General features: G+C 38.4%; 1 protein-coding gene across 2 annotated transcripts in view; it reads right to left on the bottom strand.

The window, feature by feature from the left end:
* The window catches only part of glis2b (GLIS family zinc finger 2b), a 69,875-nt gene that overhangs the window by 14,126 nt on the left and 40,266 nt on the right, over positions 1 to 15,483 (bottom strand). For both annotated transcript variants that reach the window (XM_053514652.1, XM_053514651.1), the window contains 2 exons: positions 4,421 to 4,630; positions 2,546 to 2,685 (listed from right to left, as the gene is read on the bottom strand). In XM_053514652.1, the coding sequence (XP_053370627.1) occupies positions 2,546 to 2,685; positions 4,421 to 4,607 (327 nt within the window). In that variant the 5' untranslated portion in view covers positions 4,608 to 4,630. The remainder of the gene's footprint in view (positions 1 to 2,545; positions 2,686 to 4,420; positions 4,631 to 15,483) is intronic.

Raw genomic sequence — 15,483 nt, 5'->3', positions numbered from 1 at the left:
GAACACCATACTAATACGGTGTTTGACCCCCTTTCGCCTTCAGAACTGCCTTAATTCTACATGGCATTGATTCAACAAGGTGCTGAAAGCATTCTTTAGAAATGTTGGCCCATATTGATAGGATAGCATCTTGCAGCTGATGGAGATTTGTGGGATGCACATCCAGGGCACGAAGCGCCCAAAGATGCTCTATTGGGTTGAGATCTGGTGATTGTGGGGGCCATTTTAGTACAGTGAACTCATTGTCATGTTCAAGAAACCAATTTGAAATGATTCAAACAGAATATTGGTGCATTATCCTGCTGGAAGTAGCCATCAGAGGATGGGAACATGGTGGTCATAAAGGGATGGACAGGGTGGCCTTTTATTGTGGGCAGTATAAGGTACACCTGTGCACTACTCATGATGTCAGATCAGCATCTTGATGTGGCACACCTGTGAGGTGGGATGGATTATCTCAGCAAAGCAGAAGTGCTCACTATCACACATTTAGACTGATTTGTGAACATTGTTTCTGAGAAATGGTAATATTGTGTATCTGGAATGAATTTTAGATCTTTAAGTCCATCTCATGAAAAATCGGAGCAGAAACAAAGGTGTTGCGTTTATATTTTTGTTGAGTGTATAATTATTTATTTATTTCTTATATTCTCTTATTATGACTTGAACAAATCGGCTCACATCGGAGCGTGCTGGCGTGTTGGAAAAGCCAGCGTTTATTTAGCGAGTAGCCTATAAACAATGCGTTTTTAGGCGAACGGGGCAGCTTTTTTTTTTATAACACCCGGCAGGTGGCACACAAAGGTGCAGAGTACAGTTTACCTCTCCCAAATGAAGCAGACAAGGAGGAGCCTAAATTAGATCAGTGACACCTGACTTTCTTACAAATAACGCACATTTCATCCAAAAGATTATAAACACAGACCAATAATTATAATTTGCACTTTTTTATTTATTTAATTATGTAAAATGGCTAATAAAAATAGGTAATAAAAACGTTTATTATGTGGAGGTGAATTGGTTTAGTCTTGACTTCTGGTTGTGAGTCACCGCATTGAGGAATGGAAAATCTGTTGATTGTCGAATCGTCGATTACAAAGTAAACACAGCAATGGAGAGAAAAAGGCCAAAGCTGTCAGGTGCCCAATTTAGGAAAAAAAAGAAAAGATGAGGAAAAATAGGCAAAAGATAAAGGTATGCAGGTATGTTCTCTCTGTATGATTAAGGTATTTATGTCATTATGTTAATTAGTGGTATAACATTAACTCTTAGGTTTTGTTAGCCTTCTTGCTTATGATGCTTGCTATGCTTACCTTGATAAAAAAAAAAAACAATAATATACAAACCATCACAGAAATTCTAATGATTTCTATTAAATACCATTATGAAGCAATAACTTTTTCCAGTATAGCTATTACAAAATTCCTTATTGTAGTGTGTTTTGGGCACTTTTCCAATAGGATTTACCATCCCATCCACCAATAGAATCCATAATATACCAGCAGACATTGTTATACTTACAGTGGTGTGAAAAACTATTTGCCCCCTTCCTGATTTCTTATTCTTTTGCATGTTTGTCACACAAAATGTTTAGCTCTTTTTTAAGTGATTTCTTGATTATAACAGGTGTGGCAGTAATCAGGCCAGGGGGTGACTACAGAAATTTAACTCAGGTGGAATAAACCACAGTTAAGTTATTTTTTAACAACGGGGGGGCAATCCCTTTTTTACACAGGGCCATGTAGATTTGGAGTTTTTTTTCTCCCTTAATAACGTAAACCTTCATTTAAAAACTGCATTTTGTGTTTACTTGTGTTATCTTTGACTAATAGTTAAATGTGTTTGATGATCAGAAACATTTTGTGTGACAAACATGCAAAAGAATAAGAAATCAGGAAGGGGGCAAATAGTTTTTCACACCACTGTATCATTAAAACTAGGGACGCACCGATACCACTTTTTTTTTTTACCGCATTTCGCCGATACCGATATCGAGTACTTAATAAAAACATGATTTAAATTTACAGGTAACAGCTTTAGTCATATAATTTAACAAAAAAACAAGGGACTAGTTTGTCTCTGGACATTTTCTCTCGTCTTGGAAGAGTTTGCTGCAGCGTGGGTTGTGTTGGTTTAGAAGCGTGGGTAAACTCTTTGTACTCGTTGTCGTGTTGGGATTTTAGGTGCTTGATTAAATTACTTGTGTTAAATGCGCTATATTTTGAGCCTCCTCTGGACAATTTCGCTAAGCACAATTTGCAGTCCGCCTTTGTTTTTTTCGTCTTCATTTACTTTGAAATAGTTCCACACGGCTGACGTCTCGCCTCGCCTTCTCCCCGCTCTGAGCTGCAGCCGGGGCCTGGAGGCTGGCACTCGGCCCCTGTGATTAACCCCTTACACGGAGTTGTGCCAGTCAACAGAAAAGCAGTCCACCTGACATTATTCAACTTTTAAAAATTGTCATATTATATGGACAGTGCCAGCTTTTTGGATAATGGAGGTCAACTTTTTAAACATTCAACTTTTTAAAAACTCTTATACTCACCCCTGAAAACAAATGAGAAGAGGCATTTCCATTAGTAAGCTCAGGGGAGCAGGGTGTGAGGTGAGAGGATGGAGAAATACTGAGGTCCACTGCTGGAGGTGTTAGGAGTTCAGAATTCTTCTGAGGCACCAAGGGTACACCTATACATGCAGACATATGAGATATTATTATTATTTACTCACGTATTCACTTATAAAACTTACAAAAAATGCATTAGCTACTGCCACTTAGCCCAACCCCTCAAAATACACATACAGATCAATATAAGAAACCTCTTTGCTGAAACACTGTTCCCTGAAAAAGCGGGAACGAGATGCTGCGTGGAAACGCTATGGGAAAATCTTTTTGTTTTGCCTGTTGTGAATCATGTGTGTATCAAACACGCTTATATAACCTTGGTCAGGTGACGTCATCTGATGAAGTGCACCTGTGCTGACTGAAAGACCAGCATCTCTTAGTTGGTCCCCCTTGGGGGCCAGACGTTAAGGTTCCAGAGCCCGGGCCGGGGATGAAATATTGTTCCCCTGTGCCTGACACAGAAGATCCCTCCTTACTGGAATCACCCACAGTGAGCCGTCGAGGAGAGATATTAGATCCGAGAACCACACTCTGGTCGGCCAACGGGGCGCTATCAATAACAGAAACGCATAAAGACGTAATCTGGGCCACGTATGGGCCATGGCGTCCAGACCCAGGGGAGCTGGAGGAGTCAGAGAGTAGTAAAGAGGACATTGTGCTGTCTCTTGGGAGGCAAAGAGGTCCACCTCTGCTAGATAAAATCTTTCCCAGATTTGACTGACTACTTTAGGGTGGAGTTTTCATGGGGTGGCACCCCCACGGCCCTGGGTGAATGAGCCTCAGGATTTTTTCTTCGTGAAGAAGACAATGCGCAGGTTCAACTTATTTGAGGATTTGTAAAGGACTGTAAAGCGCGGCACGCCGCACCCCAGTCTTGACGCGGGTGTGCCCGGCTCATAACACTCTCTTTCTGTGCTTCATGCCTCGCGAGAGTCAGGCCTATAGAACGGCCGATAGCACAGGCCGTCTGCTTTTTTGCACGAAGAGACAGGTCTGTGGCTTGGCGTAGTTCCAAGAACGCCCTATCATCAAGATAGCCAGTGCTCAAGTCTTTCAGCAGGTCAGCCTGATAAGCCTGCAAAACCGCCATGGTGTGCAGTGCAGCACCAGCTTGACCTGCTGCCTGAAAAGCTTTTCCTACCAGGAAAGATGAAACCTGCAGGTGCACTTCATCAGATGACGTCACCTGACCGAGGTTATATAAGCCAAAATTTGCCATGTTTGATACACACATGCTTCACAACTGGCAACACAAAAAGATTTTCCCACAGCGTTTCCACGCAGCATCGAGTGTAGCTTTTAAAAGGTAACAATGCAACTTAACCTATACCAGAACTGAGTAATTGAGTAACTGAGAAAAATTTAAAGTCAATCACATAGCACAAAGAGGTAATAATAGATCATATCTCAAGTGAGATCATATGTACATCTAGCTGTATACAGTAAATATTCTGTTGGATAGCTAGCTACAGTAATTAATATTACAAGGCTTCATTAGTCAATGTTTGCTTATTCTCGCATTAGAACATTTAAAAATATAAAAACTAGGCCATTTTTTACAATAAGCTGGCTAATACAAATAAATGTAAACTGTTTCTCTTTGGCAGGGGATTGATTAAAGTAACAACACAGATGCCGATTTGGGCTGTGCTGAGAATAAAAGCGTGAATTATTTAGATATACTGAAAAAGGAGCTAGAGACCCCCTTTTAGGTACAAATCACTCATTCCTTTTCAGAATTCGAAATTGTCACAACTATATTTTAAAAAACACTGCATGTGTTTGTGCTAGGATTACCTATGTGGGGAGAGGCAGGGGAGGCTGGAACAATATCCGCTGCCCCATCATCACCAATTGGCAGATGCCCAACCCTCTTGGCATGGACTCGAGAGGAGATAAGAGTAGGCGGTGACATGGCTCTACTCTGCCCATTAAGGTGCCCCCTGGGCAGCTTTAGGTCTAGTGGCTCATCTAAGAAAAGCATGGGTGCAGCCCAGAGCCTTTTACCTTCAAGACAGAAATGCACATAAAACAGAAAGAAGGGAATGGTTAATGGCACAATTTACCCCAAATAATTATTTGATAATAATGTATTAAAGCTTAAAGGAATAACACAGTCCCTATAATGCTAACTTATTAGCATAATGTTAACTTATTCTAGGGCTTTTTATCACTTTACAATGTAATTTATCAGAAATTGTTACCTTTTTTAAAGACCTTTAACCCTACATACCATACAACCTAGCTGCTGCATGTAGAGCCGTTCCTGGGCCCGGTTATAAAAATGGGAGGGTTGCATCAGGAAGGGTATCATGCGTAACACCATTTTATATGCAAGGTCTAAAAGTGGTCAGATGTGGTGACCCACAGGATAGAAGAGACAAAGCCCAAAAACAAAAATTGACCATAAGTAGATGTGAAAACTCTTCCAAGATCACTCATGATATGGTACCATATTGGTTATATTATATAAGATAACATAGGATTTGAGGTTTTAGTTTGGACCAACTGTACTTTTGTTACCAGAGCCGTTACTGAGTGTTCTGGGGCCATAAGCAAAATCAAAGTTTGAGTTTTATGCATATACTTTATATATGCATATGAAGGGGATGAGCCTACCTTTATAAACACTGTTAAACATTTGCTGTTACAAAACATAATAAATTGTTGTATTTTGTCAGGTACAAGGTCATAGAAGAGAGCCCTGGAAGTAGCGGGCAAGCAAGCTAGACACAGGCAGACCAAGAGATGCCGGTTAGCCAGATTAGCAAAACAGGCAGACCACAGAGGACAGACTAGCTAGCCTTTAACTTAACCTTACTGTTATGCTGACATTAAAACCTAAGATGAGGACAAAAGTTGACAGACCTGATTCACAACACAACAGTTCACTCTGCAATTCATTCCCTCACTAAAATCATAAACACTGATGCGAGCTTTGAGACAAGAAGAAGGGGCCCTGCTCCCTCTGTTACTTCTGTTATGTACTTCTGTTACTGCCGTAATTAGAAGCTTTTTTGCAGGAATACTCGACAACACGACTAGCGAAAAGGGAACTGAACTGAATTGTAAAAAGCTTTACGAACAATTTACAAACTTCAAATTTTTCCGCAAATGTTCTAAAAGGATGGTCTAATTTAGTACTGTTATCCACGTACTGCATGGTTATTCTTTAGAAACAAAATCCTGATGTAAATTAAGACCGTAGGCAGCAGCTAGATATCCTGCTGCCCCTGTGTGTGTAAATATGTTGACTATTTAAAATAGAGATGGCTGGTATACTCTATACACTGGCAAGATAGAGACCAAATCCAACAAGCTTGATCCTACTACTAAGTATTCAAAATCACACGTATCTGTAACCTCTCTGTACCACACTAGCCCTTGCTTGCAACACTTTTCTGAAAGAATGTCTGCAATCCAATCCAGATGGCCAAACTGACCCAGCCCCCCACTGTTGCCCCAAGTCCACCCCTGCACAAACCTTTAGAAAACACAGCAAACAGTATGCCCTCTCTTAATAATGCATTAGCTATTAATACATTATTATAATTATTATGTATAATTAGTATTATTATAAGAATAATTAATATAACAATATTATAATTATATTATTAATATAATACAGTATTACCTGGTCTTTAAGGCACCAGCTACCCAGCTACTTGTATTCTGTAAAGTGCTTCAGACATGACTGAACATACAAACTTGCACAAATATCCACGTTCACTATTTGGAAGCAGAGACCCCTGGAAGATTGACCCCTACAGCTGTGTCATGCTGTAGAGCTCCAGCACAAACACACAAACATCCATGCATGAGCCGAGATCAGTGCGGAAGAACTCATGGTCTGCACAGAGCCCTGACCTCATCCCCAGTGAACACTGACCTGGAATGCTGACTGTGTGCCAGGCCTTTTCACTCAATGCCAATTCTCACTAATGGTCCAATGTACAAATTTCTATTAAAAATGTATTAGCTGTATATCTGTGTAGATATTGCGGTACACTATGTGATCTGGTACACATAACCTTGCTTATCATTGGGTTCAATTGTTGCCCATCTTGAGAAACAGCAACCAGGAGTCTAAGTCTGATTTCCACAGGCTCACTGAAACCAAACAGCTCAAGATTAGAAAAACTGTGGTAGTCCAGTGTGGCCATTCCCCTCTGACTTACTATGTGCTTCTACACACAAAACTACCACTCACTCGATGCTTTAGCACTATTCTGCGTAAATTGACTATTGCATGTGAAAATACCAAGAGATTTCAATAGTGGAACACTCTCAGGACAAAATGGTCTGGTTTAATCACCAAAGGCGTTTTTTTGCACATACAGAAGTATAGTCCTGAATAGGGTTGAGTACCGAAAACCGGTACCTATATAACCGGTATGTACCAGACCGAAACAGAAAGTGAATTTCACTGCCTCATTTCGGTGCCACTTAAATACCTGAACTGTCGATTAAATGACGCAGTTGTAATAAGCATCAGATTTATCAACACACATGATCGCTAGTAAAAATTAAATACTGCATTCAGGGGGGGTCAGAAATTATCAGAAAAATAAATTATTTTCTTAATTAGAAAAATCTTGAGAACTTCGTAAAGCTTTAATAATAAGAATCCAAAACATTGTTTCAGTAATGTTACTATTCATTTTAATTTGGTAGATTAAAAGTTTATTAGATTAGATAAAAAAATTAAAAGCACGAAACATCAGGAAATGAAATCCGAGATGCGTGTGAATGCAGCAACTAACGTTACACTTGCTCTAACGGCAGCAGGTGGTCTACCGCTATCTTAGCTTGCTAAATTATGCAACTTTTGTTAAAATTCCTAAAACTAAATGGTCGAAAGTGTGGCTAGATTTCACAAGAAAGGATTCCCACACCGCGACGTGCAGGAAATGTTTTACAGCAGTTGCGTGTAAAGGGGGAAACACGTCAAATCTAATGACACATTCGAGGGCACACGAAATAAACTTAAAAGCAGAAGGATACACCGTGTTTGACAGCTTGCAGACAGCAGCTGGCACTATTGGTGTGGATGACCCCAGCACGAGATGACCCTGTAGCAAAAAGTCCACTGATTATGAGGACGACAGCAGCCTTTCCGCAGGTTAGTCGTAGACTAATGTAGTGTTAATTGCAAAATGCAAATCTTGTATTCATGCTAAAAAATGGTCAAACGATTGGAAGCATTTTGCGGCTTTCCACGTGGTGTGGCATTGCTTAAATAATACTGTAGTATAAAATCGTCCAGACTCTGGTCCGAATCCCGCTGTTCAAATATAAAGATGCCTGCGTGTGTGAACAAAGAATACAAAAGTGTATAATTTTTAATAAAGTTAGCCTAATACAATATTGTTTCCAATGCTGAAGCAAACATGCTTTTGTTTTAGTCTATTCATTGAATACAACGCGACAGCGTGCTCCGAGGTGAAGCGCATCCACACAGTTACTGTAATTCCCCATCTTACCTTTCATTTACGACAGGTGTGAAGTTATCAAACAGGTTTTGCTGCTGGGGGAATTCACAGAATTGGGGGTTTTAAAACAAATTAACAAGACCGACCAGACGTCTCTGCCTAAAATGTATTTCGCCAGCAAAACAAACATAAATAGAAAAATAAACATAAGTAGATATAAAATCTTTAATGGTAACAATTAAATTAGACTTCATAGTTGGATTTGATACTTTGAGTGTAATTCATAAATTTAGCGTAGTAAAAGTACCCTATCATGAGTTAATATATAGCCTACCTATATCAAATAAAATTTCATATCTCTCTCTCTCACACACACACACACACACACACACACACACACATTGATTTATACACATCGCACAGCTCTTTCTCGCGCTGTCCTCAGCGCGGGGATCAAAGGGTGGAATTTAAAACTATTAAAACTATGTATTAAATTAAAGAGGAAAATCACAATGCCGAATCGAAGTCCTGAGCCCAAACCTCATTTAAATAAATTAACAAATAATATAAGTAAAAAAAACAATAGCCCACGTTTAGAAACCGTTTATAAATTCTTTCCGACATGAGTTGGCCCAGTGTTATGCGCAGAGCGCCGGGAGATTTCCTGGAGCTACGAAATCACAGGGGCATTTTTTCTAAATAGGTGCTATCTTTAATAACTGATAGAGGTTTTGAGCTGTATACACACGCATTTTTAAGGGGTTTAAAACTAATTAATAAGTCCGAGCAGACCTACATAAAAGGTGAGAAGTGGGATTACAGTAACTGAGCGTGCTGTCGCGTTGTATACTGTACAACACGCGTTTATCAACCTTTTGATAAAAACGCTGCCTTTTGTAAAGTGAAAGTACTTTACAAAAGACGAACAGCTTTATTTCAGTTATGAATTCACAATCCAGCTATTATTTCCAGCCGTGGTTAAATAATGGATGAAATAATTATTCAATGCTGGACACAAACAGCAAATATGATGATTATTATAAAAAGCCCGAAGAACTTCGTGGTCATAAAATTATATATATATTATATATATTATTATATATATAAATTATATATATATATATATATATATATATATATATATATATATATATATATACAGCGGGGAAAATAAGTATTTGACACATCAGCATTTTTATCAGTAAGGGGATTTCTAAGTGGACTATTGACACAACATTTCCACCAGATGTTGCCATCAAGCCAAATATTGAATTCATACAAAGAAATCAGAACATGAAAAAAAGTGCAATGACACAGGGAATAAGTATTGAACACACTTTATTTAATACTTTGTAGAAAAGCCTTTGTTGGTGATTACAGCTTCTAGACGCCTCTTGTATGGATAGACCAGTCGTCTGCATTGCAAAGAAATCAGAACATTTAAGTATACAAGTTAAACCATAATAAATTAAGTGAAATGACACAGGGAATAAGTATTGAATACATGAAGATAACAAGGTGCAAAATGACATAGAAAGCCAGGAGATCACCTGAAATCTGTCAGTATTGATAGAGAAATCCTGTCCCCTATCAGTACTAATTGATATCAGCCGCTTTAGTCCTAATTGATGGCCTATAAAGGCTTCTCGTTACCCAGAAGGCACACAGAAAAGACTTCATGATGGGTAAAAGCAAAGAACTCTCTCAAGATCTTCGTAATCTTATCGTTGAAAAGCATTTTGATGGGAATGGTTATAGGTGCATTTCCAGAATGCTGAATGTTCCTGTGAGCACTGTGGGGGCCATTATCCGGAAATGGAAAGAGCATCAGTTCACCATAAACCAGCCACGATCAGGTGCTCCACGCAAGATCCCTGTCCGAGGAGTCCAAAGAATAATCAGGAGAGTTCTCCAAGAGCCAAGAACCACTCGGACAGAACTTCAGGAAGACCTTGCATCAGCAGGTACTGTTGTTTCAAAGAAAACTATAAGCAATGCACTGAACCGCCATGGCATCCATGCACGCTCACCACGCAAGACTCCATTGCTGAACAAAAAGCATGTCAAGGCTCGGTTAAAATTTGCGAAACAGCATTTGGAGAAGCCTGTGGATTATTGGGAGACTATAGTATGGTCAGATGAAAGCAAAATTGAACTTTTTGGCAGTCATTCTACACACCATGTTTGGAGAAGAAATGGCACTGCTCACCACCCCAAAAACACCATACCAACAGTTAAGTTTGGGGGTGGAAGCATCATGGTTTGGGGCTGCTTTTCAGCAAGGGGTACTGGCAGACTTCATATTATTGAAGGCAGGATGAATGGAGAAATGTACCGGGACATTCTGGATAAAAATCTGCTGCCATCTACCAGGAAGCTAAAAATGAAAAGAGGGTGGACATTTCAGCAAGACAATGATCCCAAACACAAGGCCAGGAAACAATGAAGTGGTTTTAAAGAAAGAAAATCAAGTTGCTTGAATGGCCCAGTCAATCACCTGACCTAAATCCCATAAAAAAATCTATGGAGAGAACTGAAGATCAAAGTTCATAAAAGAGGCCCAAGGAACCTTCAAGATTTAAAGACCGTTTGTGTGGAAGAATGGGCCAGAATCACTCCTGAGCAATGCAGACGACTGGTCTATCCATACAAGAGGCGTCTAGAAGCTGTAATCACCAACAAAGGCTTTTCTACAAAGTATTAAATAAAGTGTGTTCAATACTTATTCCCTGTGTCATTGCACTTTTTTTCATGTTCTGATTTCTTTGTATGAATTCAATATTTGGCTTGATGGCAACATCTGGTGGAAATGTTGTGTCAATAGTCCACTTAGAAATCCCCTTACTGATAAAAATGCTGATGTGTCAAATACTTATTTTCCCCGCTGTATATATATATATATTATTTTTTTTGATGATGACACATTTTGACACATTTTTACGTTTTAAATAAATACATGTTGGCATATTCACGAATCAGGACATTCGCATAGTTAAGACTATCAGATTGCCTACTATCAGGAAATTAAATTAATTTCAAGGCCATTTAAACTGAGCTATTGCCATGTCATTCACTGTTTTGTCCCTGTTAAGACATTACAAAAACTTTATAAGAAACGTATTAGGAGTTTTAAAGCACGAATTTGGGCATCTCATTTTATCATTATGAAAATAATATGAAGCACATATACACACATTCATCATGAAAGATCTGTTGTAAAGCAAAATAAAATTTAAAATCCAAAAAAAAAAAAAAATCCAAACGATACCCAACCCTAGTCACACGCACGTACACATGCACGCACACACGCATAAGCACACACATACAAATGCACAGGCACACATATGCACACACGAATACGCACACTCACGCAAGGAACCTCTCTAATGACACTTGCTTTTGCTTTACGTGCGCACATACACATGGTCACCGTGTTATAATAAACAGTACACACGCACTGCTGTTAACTATATGAGTGACGCATGCACACTGAGATTAAGCATGGGAGACGATTACCCACAATCCCGCAATGCGAGAGAGAGGAACATTGGCTCGGTTGTAATCATGTGATGCTTAGCAGACAAAATGCATGCGTACTACTACGTATTTTAAAACCTCGCTCGTTTATCAAGTTAAAATTAATTGAAAAATTTTGGTTATCTTTCAAAACGCTCGAGAACAGGTTACTCACAATCCAAGGTTCGACTGCATCAAATAAATCAAAACATTGTGTTTAAGGTCATATGTATTTTGTCGTAAGTTGTAGACCACTGTTCTGCTAGCAGGTAATGCTGACCTATTCCGCTGGATACCAATTCAATACAAATTTATTCTATACACCAACATTGTGAGAAGTCGTCGAGTGACTGAGTGAAGAGGTTACAGCGTTTAACCTGCATGTAAGACCAGTCCACACTTATAAAGAAATGTTTTATTTTTCAACTAATTTTAAATAAAACTTATGTTTTATGTAAAGTAGCTTACAAACTATCTTGCTAAAATAAATAACGTAGCCTTTTTTAGCACTTACCTCTTATCCAGAGCGACTTACAAAAAGTGCTTTAATGTTTACATCATTGGATACATACTTACACTGGGTTAACTAGGTTAATAACTAAGTGCTATTAGTCCAACACAACTGGGAAGAGGTTGTTTTTTTTTTTTTGGGGGGGGGGGGGGGGATGGGGGGTGAACTGAGGATGTCCCCATTTCTTCCCTAGCACTTTTAGGCATCCGAAAAGCCTTCCCCAAGTGAAAATACACCTCTACAGTATGGTGTAGAGGGACAATACCTTGTTGTTTCGTTTAAAGCTACATATACTGAAACAGCTTGTTTAAAATGAAACAGAGGGATTTTGACAGAATGCTTTAAACAGAGTTGTATTTTTGCTGAAACATCAACAAAAGCAATTTTAAGACCTCTGAGACTTGTTGAAATGTGGTATGTGGTATGTTATGGCACCTTTAAAAAGCTTGATTTACCTCAGGGTACGATTTTGACTCCAATTGTCCACAAGACAAGTAAAACTAGTAATACTGTAACAACACCACGGAAGGCTGTTTGTGCAATTATCACTGAATCAACACAAGGTGTCACTCTAGTCTAACAACCGCAATTTAAAGAAAAAAAAACCACCAGTATACTTTTTCTACTGAACAGTTAGGCCTACAAACTTTTTTTTTTTTTTTACGGCAACTAATATTATATAAATTTTAGGAGCTTTAGATATTGTCAAAATCTTATTATTTTATTTCTCTGCAGTAATGTTTCTTGTAGCTGATATTTAGATATTTTTATATAATTTTATTCATGTTAACCAATTTTCCACTCACCCTGAGTAATCATGCTAAATAATCGTGATTTTAATATTAACCAAAATAATCAGGATTATGATTTTTGCCATAATCAAGCAGCCAATCTAAATACTAATTTAAACCACAGTTTAAATTACCCCTAACCACTGTTCATAGTGTTATGGACATAAATGTAAAAGTCACAGCAACCGAGTATCAGCTACTATAAAAGCAAATCCTCTCAATAGAAGCCTGTTTTTAACTACTATCAGGCACTTGTGATCAGACACAGTGTTGACGGCTAAATCATGTATTAGTTCCCCTGCCATGTAAGTCGGCTTTTGTGGTATCAAACAGCATGCCCTACAAAATAACCTATTCACGTAACCAGAAAACTATACAGTAAGCTCTAGTAAAAATAAAAGTAGTTGTTTTACTGTAATCTCATATTGTAGCTTAAAAATGTACAGTGTGCATGACTCTGACAAACTCAAGTCTATACTAATTAGGATTTCACTTCAGTTTGCAAGTTAGTATATGGCATATATAATATACCACCTACCATAGTAGTTATTTTCAACATATACTGTGATTCACTTATAAGAGGCCCTGAATATTCTGTAATAACTCTCGTTATAATGAAGCAATCTGAACCAAAAAAATAGGCTACATACCGTAACACTACTCACGGTATGTGTAACCGAATGCACAAAATGCAATGCTGGTGGTGATCTCCGGTTTCTGCCAGACATGTTCCTGAATGTATTGACTAGGATATTGCGGGGAATAACAGCTATTTCACATTGGATGAAATTTCACATTTTCTTAAAAATCTTTACCGTCAGGAACACCATATTTCTTCCTAAATTCACTCTAACATTACTTAATGAATTGACCCAATTGGATCGCAATGTAAAGACATTCTGCTCATTACTGTACACCACCATTGTGAGGAGAAGTCGAGTGACTGAGTGAAAAGGTTACAGCGTTAAACAGCAAGATGGTTGTCTGGTGCCCCTACCTTATCAGTCCGTGTTCAAAGCTCCATATACTGAGAAGCACATTGTACAATGTTTCCTTAAGATTACTTCATCTTAGCCAAAGTTATTCCTGAATATTCCAGGCCTCTTTCGAGTGAAGCCCCCTGTATATACTTTTAAAAAAAGGTATGTTTTTGTGCATTTTGTTCTTTAACACAAATGTTAACCCGAGAGTGATAAACTTTTGCTATAACCCTTATTAAAGTACTGTGCGCTTTACTTGTTACACAGTCACAGAGAACTTTACCTACATTCACAGACACATTTACTCAATGAAATGCAGCACACAGGTACCACGCCGTACTTGTGAGGGCGTATGAAGCATTGTAAGAGCCTTCTTTGGAACACACAGGCTCATATTCTGATTGTTTGAGAAATTGGAAGCTCTTGAGGGGCAGGGTAGAGTGGTAGGTTTATAAGAAGTGAGAAGAAGAGGGTGTCTATGTGGACCTCCTGATCTACACTGGTGTTGGTGAGTCTTTGAAAGGCTGCATTATCTCCCCATCCCATCCCTTCTTTCACTCTCCCTCTCCCCAGCAAGGAATATATACTGTACACCACAGAGGCTGACTGAAGGAGCTTAAATATGTGGAGTTGTACAGGGAACAAATCTATTGCCAAGCTAACAAACAGGCTATGACATTATTTTTCTTAAGTAAATGAAGGCCTTAAAAAATGTTTCAGGTTTAAAGTTGACAAATTTATTTTTAACAACACACTTACCTTGACCAATTTATACTGTATGCTACTTGGATTTGTTTTGCACTGTTTATAAATAACCTAAAACATGAACAAAATGAATAAATTAATTAATGCTGCTCTAGAGTTTGCCAGGAACTGGACTGGGAAAACCTCACTCAAGGTCTGTCTCAGACATTTGACTGTGATTTCTGTGTTCTCTCTCTGCCCCAGTGGGGAATAACCGCAGGCTTTGATTTTAAAAGAATGCTGCAGCTGTAAATTATCAATATCTACAGCTTTATCTATTTTGTTTTCTCAGATAATAAATGGTTCTTAAAAGAAGAATAAAATTAAATGCAAGTGAAATCAATCATCTAAGGTTACATTCACGTAACATTATTAGAATTCAGATTTCCATGCAAGCTTTTGTGTGTTTTACCTGTGTTATTGAACTGAGCCAAACTGAAAAGCCACTTTTGTATTTTAATTAGACAAATTCAAGCAAGTAGTATCTGCGATTAAACCCAATTCAATTTGGTCCTTAAAAATTAATCACTAATCATTATCATCTATCATATTAATAGTATTCCACAATTACTATTATATGATAATAATAAGATACACCTTACATTTAGTTTTCTTCTTAGAACCGTATATTCACTTCTGAAATGTCCTTGTACATTTTTAGGATTTGTACAGACAACAAAGAAGGGGATGCATGAAGCAAAGAAAACAACCAAGGACATACCTGAAAATGTGTTAAGAGCTCCCTAATGCATTATTAAAGGGGTCATACAGGCCTACATGCACTTTTTTAAGCTGTTTGGACTGAACTGTGTGTTAGGAGAGTGCGTACACAACCACTCTACGATGATAAAGAGCCGCCCAGTGGTTTTCTTTTCATTTATTACAA

Source organism: Clarias gariepinus, chromosome 16 (genome assembly GCF_024256425.1).
Source record: "Clarias gariepinus isolate MV-2021 ecotype Netherlands chromosome 16, CGAR_prim_01v2, whole genome shotgun sequence".
Lineage (NCBI taxonomy): Eukaryota > Metazoa > Chordata > Actinopteri > Siluriformes > Clariidae > Clarias > Clarias gariepinus.
This window is presented reverse-complemented; position numbering and strand designations above follow the sequence as displayed.